The sequence below is a fragment of the Pinus tabuliformis genome, chromosome J, assembly GCF_031772625.1.
Source record: "Pinus tabuliformis cultivar Carrire ecotype Pingquan chromosome J, CPIR1, whole genome shotgun sequence".
In the NCBI taxonomy this organism is placed as follows: domain Eukaryota; kingdom Viridiplantae; phylum Streptophyta; class Pinopsida; order Pinales; family Pinaceae; genus Pinus; species Pinus tabuliformis.
This window is the reverse complement of record NC_142295.1, coordinates 1195360015-1195366949: the sequence shown is the minus strand read 5'-3', so window position 1 is coordinate 1195366949 and position 6935 is coordinate 1195360015. Positions and strand designations below refer to the sequence as shown.

General features: G+C 37.9%; 1 protein-coding gene across 1 annotated transcript; it reads right to left on the bottom strand.

Moving 5' to 3' along the window:
• Nucleotides 1–5434: 5434 nt before the first annotated feature.
• Nucleotides 5435–6147, bottom strand: LOC149231385 (uncharacterized). Its single transcript, XM_089376293.1, has 2 exons — nucleotides 5987–6147; nucleotides 5435–5839 (listed from the first exon to the last, which is right to left on the bottom strand). The coding sequence occupies exons 1-2, from the start codon at nucleotides 6080–6082 to the stop codon at nucleotides 5435–5437; spliced, it is 501 nt and encodes a 166-aa protein (XP_089232419.1). The 5' UTR covers nucleotides 6083–6147.
• Nucleotides 6148–6935: the final 788 nt, after the last annotated feature.

Here is a 6935-nt window from a genome sequence, read left to right as displayed (position 1 = left end):
CCATGACAGCCTTTGGCATTAGATTATGGCTGGCACTTGTGTCCAACAGATAGTTGTGAAGGGTTTTGTCATGAATAGTCAAAGAGACATAGAATGATGGGGAGCTATCATCAGAGGGTTCAGTCCTTGGGCTAAGCACAACTGCAGGTTTTTCATCTTGCAAATTCACATAGTCGTTTGATGCTTGTGTGGCCTTAAGCTCAAGGGCCTCAAGGATGGGTCTCTTAAAGGCTTCATTCTTCACTAGTTCAACTAGAGGTATAGATATTTTCAGCTTCTGGATTTCTGATTCAAAACTAAAGGGAGAAGGAGACTTGTTAGGGCCTCTTACCTCTTGAGCTGGAGCTTTGAGAATGATGGGATCAACTGCTGGTCATTTTTGCTTGTTAGCTTGTTGTATTGCAGGAACAACAACTCTTTGAATAGGGGTTTCCTTGGCATTGTTCATCTTCAACCTTAGATTGTATCTTTACTGATCTTTGGTTTGTAGAATAGCCCCACCATCCCACTCTTGGTTGGTTTGGTCCTTGAGTAATGACTCTTCATAGGCAACCAAGGTCAAAAAGGAAGCACTGCCTTTGTCTTCCATACAATGGATCTCATCATCTTCTTTAGACTGCTCCTCTTCCATGACTACATTCTGGAAAGGGGTCTTCACTCTTTGGTCTTCCTTGGCCTCTTTGCCCCTTTGCATGACCTGCAACTGCTCATTTGCTCTTCTATATGGATTCGGATTTCTAGGGGGAAAAGTATTAGGAATTCTTCCTTTCACAGGGTGTTGCTCCACTTTTAATTTGGAGATTTCAGAGGCTAATGACTCTATCATCTTGGTCATCTTATCTATCTTGGGGTTTAAAGATGAGGAAGATTCACCCCTCTATCTCCTTCGGTCAACATGTCCCTTGAGTTTTTTTGCAGCCATGATGTTGGACTCTACCTCCAAGGCAGCATCTTGCATTTCAGCTAAGGAAGCACATCTCCTCTCCCTCAATAGTAGATAGAAATCAGAATCGAAGGCATTGGCATAAGTGATTTTAGCAGAGGTAGGAGTGGGTTTCGCTTCAGCTAGTATCTTTTTGTACATGCAATTAAACTGTTTATTGAAATCAAAAAGTGACTCCCCATTTTCCCTTTTCAGGTTTCCAAATTTAGTATGATAGTAGAGCAGATCTTTCTGATCCCACCAATGCTTTAGGAACACATCATCTAAGGCCTTAATATCTGTTATAGATCTAGGGGTCAATTCTCTAAACCATTTTCTTTCCTCTCCATCTAGGCTTTGGACGAATACTCTCATCCACGCATCATCTTCACTAATTTATAGATTATCAGCATAGTTATAAAAGGACTCAAGATGTTCTTCAGCTGTAACTCCTTCAATCCCAGTGAAATTAGGCATGTATTTCTGATATTCTCCAGTAGGCATTGCATTCAAAGGAGTGGGCAGTACTAGAGGTCCATACCTAGCAGCTATGATTCTTTCCATTTTGGTGAGTACTTGTGGACCTGCCATAGCTATGGTTGATGGAAGAGTACTAGCAATCTGAATGATATAAAGTTGAGGAGTGACTGACAGGACTAAAGGAATATGAGAGATAGGAGGTGAGGTTTCCTTTGGTCTTAAATCAAGGGGAGAACTTAGAGAATAAGGAGCTTTATGAATCTCTGAAAGTTTTTCTTCACTTCCAGGGTTAGAGGCTATACTCTCAACATGTATTTGTTCTATTACAAGCCTTTCTTGCAGAGATATAATGGATTGTTTAGATTTACCTGATCTTGATGCTCCTTTCTGTGATACCTTTCTTTCTTTGATGGCCTTTTCAGGGTCAGGTACTGCGTCAGCTGGTGACTTCTGAGGATTTCTCTAAGTATGCCTCACAAACTAAGCCAGAACTATAATGTGGATTCGCCAAAAGATTTAGCTTCGAGTAGAGTCACCAGATAGATGATTACAACCAAAAATGTGTTCAGACTTTGTCTATCATCAAAGTTGGATTTGTGTCATCTCCCAGGGAAGCTGAGCTTCAAACTCCTCTCCCCAGCAACGACACCAATTATGTTCTTAACTCCAGGAAACTCTCCTAGGTTGTAGCTTAGAGATGCCTAGTAACATATAATTTTCAATATCATTCTAGGAACTATTGGAATGGGTGATGGTTTGGTTCAAGCCAGATAACCACTTCAACTCTGCGTCACTCCAGATATGCATGAACACCCTCAGCCTACAAGGCTTTAGACCACTAATGCTCAATAGTTTTCAGATTAAGCGAATGAATGAAGAATACTTACCACACCAGCAAATGCATACATAACATATGATGGCCAGCTACAACCAGTTAATGAAGCTTGCAACTCTAATTTATCTAAGCACAGATAAGATGACAGTTATCTAGCATTAGATAAAGAAGAAACACAGATGACCTCTTTAATAGCCAATCCAATTCACCAATGCAGGGATAAGATGACAATTATCTAGCATTAGACATGGGAAGAAGCATGAATATACTTATCCAAGTGCAAGTTTAGAACAGAGGGGAAATGGACATTGAACATATAACAACAAAAGAAGATTGTATTACTGAAAATGAAGATGAGATGCTGCAAGGAACAGAGTATCTACAGTCTCCAGAAGTTGAACCTTGATTACATCTTGCTTTCGGCTATTTATAGTTTTTCTTTACAATGATCCTTAGCCATTTTTCAGGCCAGAGATGTTTTGATTGATCACCTACTGTCATTAATTGTCTGATTGCGTTCCAGGACACAATATCCTTTCCATCACGAAAACATTAATCAATCCTAGCATTGCGCTGCCCTGTTAGGTAGTTGGCTTGGTTATGACAGTGGAGCTGTTTAATTCCGTTTGTTGGGTCATGTTGTGTCCTTCTTCCTTCGGCCATGCTTTCTATTAATTCATTTTAGTGGTCAAACTGTCATCAGACTGACAGAGTCGATCACCTTCTCCATAGGGTAGCAGATAGGGAGTGGAGTATCAGGTGCATGGGTGTACGGACGTGCCAAATCGGATGGACAGAGAAGTAACCGAGAGATGGAGGACAATCGGGAGCGGTAGTGAATGAGGGCTGTCGGATCGAGGGGACTGCACAGTGGAGATCGTGTATAGGGGGCTTGGGGTCATGGTGGAACATGTCCAAGCCATTAGATCTGGTGGGTGCGCAGATTGAACGGTTATCGGGTGGAGGAGGGGTGCGGATGATAACACCAAGGGGTGGTTTGGCTAGGGCAATTATGGTTTATATCAGGCGGTAAGTGGTAAATGGTAGAGTCCGACTGATTCCATTCATCAGATGACACGTCATAGTGGAAGAAAGAGAAAAACCGCCTTTATCAAGCAAGTACTCTTCTCGCTAGTTGCTCGTGCGATATGAGCGAAATTCGTCAGATCTGGTGGGGGTGATTTAACGACGGGGAACGATCGAGCAGGTTCCATTGATCGGGTGAAAAGCGGGCCGTCAGATCAGCAGGGAAAGATCAACGGTGGAGAACGTGGAGGCACAAGGCGTCCTCAGGAAATGTGCGGATGGTGCGCATGGCGGAAAGGTGAGGTTTTGCGAGGGTTTTTGTTTAATTTTCTTAAGGATAAGGAGAAAAGGGGTTTCATTAGGATGTGAGGGTTAGGTTAAGAAACGAGCAGAACGAAATGTGAGCGGAGTAAGTGAGAAAGTGCAGTAATGGTCTGTGTAGGACCCTCTTTAAGCACAGCAAAGCAGACCGGGTCCTTCCTTCAACCTTCAAAAATGCCAGCGCTGCATCTTAGAGCTAATAGTTCCCAGCTTCCAGGTGTCGTGCATTCTAGTAAGGTAGTTTCCTCTTGCAAATTTTTGCTGCTAATAGTTTCTGCTATGTTTATATTTACCTTAGTGGGCAGTCATGATTGTCTATATCAATTTTTAGCTATAATATGAAAGGTCCCCAATATAATATTTCTTCATATCAATAAAAATCATTAAAAAAAACAAGAAAACACAAACTCTTTTACGCTTCATGTTTCACCACTATTTTCACTTATGAGATTCATTATTTAACGAATTTTAATAAAATTGTCTCTACAAAACTGGGTTGGTGCGTAAGTTGTACCTAGGACCTCCTATGTCATTCAAATGGATTTGATGAAGTTTTTGGGCTATTAGATTGGAGATTTTTATAATATTCTAAGAATTTGATAAAGATATTAACATAAATTTTATTGGTCAAATTTTGCTTCAATATCAAAGATATTAACATAAATTTTATTGGTCAAATTTTGCTTCATTTTTTGTCTGTTAGATTTTTGAAATATTCGAACCCAATCTCCACATTCATATATTGTTTGGATTTGTGAATCTAGATTCTATATACTCTTTGTCTCCTCCACTGCACAAGCGCCATTCCAAATCCAGTGTTTTCCAAATCCAGTGCCTATTTCAATTACAATTTATAATTCCTTCTGATATGAAATTTCAAATGACTTGAACTTCTCAGATCTATAAAACTCCCTTTTTATTGTGTCGTTTATGTCTTTTATCAATGTCTTGACTCATTTTGATCCCTTTAACTGGTAACCTTCCCTTAAGTGAATCCAAATATGTATTAGAATAAAATTCAGCCCATTTCAAGTGGCAAAAGGGCTTGTCTCATGGCTAACCGGAAAAACGTATTTTTTGGAAAACGCTGAATATATATCTAAACTCAGCATGGTCATACAACATGCAAAATCACCAAGTTGGGACAAAGTGGAGAAGGTGTCATTTGCGTTATCATCGAAGCTCTCAAAAGTATCAATGCAAAAAAAATCGCTGGGAAATAAACAACAACCAATTTGCTTTCAAGATACTGTTGTTGTACCCAATTTGCTTTCAAGATACTGTTGTTGTTCTACCCAATTTGCTTTCAAGACTCTGTTGTTGTTTGTTTCGTTTAGTTTAAGTAGATTAAATATATGCTAGGTCATATTTAAAAAAAAATCGGCAAGGATTTTTGTAAATCCAAATTATAGTTATTAAACTTCAAAATTTTAGGTGTTCTAGAAGTTTTTGAAGTTTTTGATGGTGTTGAATCCATTTCCACCATCAAAAACCCGATTCAAATACTGCCTCTACAAAACTTTTTGCCCAAACTCCGACCACTTTTAGCTGTCCAGGCCACTCCTCCACCTTGTTAGAGGATATATTGAAATTGTAAATTTCAAAATTTTATTGTCCAATTAAAATCAAACTATTCATATATTCAAATATAAATTGCCGAATTTAAAAATATTTCAGAATTTTACTATCCAAGAAAAATAAAAAATCAAACCATTGATCATCTCATGATATTCTAATTTCAAAATAATGATCATCTCATGATATTCTAATTTCAAAATATTCTAGTAATCTACCATCAATATAAATTCAAGATATTCAAACGAGCCATTACACTTCAAATTACAGAGACTTTATGTAACCAAGTATATTGGCCTGGACAGAGAAACCCTGGTACGACTATGGCTATGGCTGTGATGCACCAGAGGCATATAGGGCACATCGGTCTTCTTTCTTTGCATCGCACTGTACATGGCAGCCAGCGGAATGGGAATGGAAGTCGGTCGACCAGATCTGTAGGAAGGAGCGATATCGTTCATATAGATTGGCTTGGTTTGAGATTCTAACACAGAAACTGCCTTCTTCATGTGCTTCTTCTTCTCACTGGATTTCCTCCAGAAGAACACAGAACTCTTCCATGACTTCTTTTTCTTCAAATCCTCCACCGATTTCTGAAGTTGATCCAATGGGGCTTTCAAATCCGAGACAGACGGCGCCTCCTCCTTGCCCTGTTGATGCGGTTGAGCTTCTGCATGCACCTGTGAAAGCCACACTAATTATTAAAAGAAACATTACAATATAATAATATCCTTAAAAACTGTAAAATGCAGCTTTCTTCTGGTTTCTCTTAATGCAAACTGCAAATATTTATGAGAGGCGGCCTGACATGGGATCTGAGTGAGAACCTGAGCATAGTCTATTTCCGGATCAAAGCAAAAATAATCGAACTGGGAATTCCCGGACATGGGGATGCCAGAGCTGACGTTGCCAGTTGAAGACATTGAAAAACTAAAAACAGATCACAAAACCATGGATTGGTCTATATCATATTCTGAACATTTTCTTGAATAGACCACCCAATTTTTTTGGAAATCCAATCTGATAAATTCCCACAGGCCTACCGCTAAGATCACAGCCCAACTGCCCTAGTTTTAGAATAACTTACAGTTAAAAAGTGAACAGGCAATAATGCTCTGTTCTCTGGTCGATAATTGTTGCTAGCTTCAGTTCCGATACCTTAACTCCTGGATTTTCTTTAACAACACCGACCTTATAATTGCGAATAGTACGCCATTCAAATTTTCCCGTTTGGCACAAATACGGGCGAATGGTCTGAACATTTTCCTTTGTCACAGTTCTTTCTAATTATGTAATGGTAGATATGCATAGTGAGATTAGATTATTTGAACATTCCATATATACTTTCACCTAACATTCAATATTACATAATAATGGAGTGATTTAATTAAATTTAAGTTTTTGTGATTTATATTATGAAAAGTAAGAAAAATAAAAAAAAGCTATTATAATATAATAATTAAATTTATTAAATAAATAAATAATATTTTAATATACATGTTAATATTAAATTAAAAAAAATACTTAATAAAAAAAAATTAATTAAATAAATATTTAAAAATCAAATCAAAACAATAAAACCATTAATAAAATCAATATAATAAACTGAATTCAAACTTAAAAATATAAATAAATAATAAAAATTAAGAAATCCAATCAATTCGTATAACGGTCAACTTTTGTTTGGCTACCGTTAGAGTCCTCCGGATATGATTTAAATTATATAATGAAAATAATTGTGTTGTATTGTATACCATGTTCGACAGCCTGCGCGGC

Coding starts and splice junctions, on each gene's coding strand:
- LOC149231385 (XM_089376293.1), bottom strand. CDS start 6,082: ATGTCTTCAACTGGCAACGTCAGCTCTGGCATCCCCATGTCCGGGAAT. Junction 5,840..5,986: donor CGGAAATAGACTATGCTCAG/GTTCTCACTCAG, acceptor TGGCTTTCACAG/GTGCATGCAGAAGCTCAACC.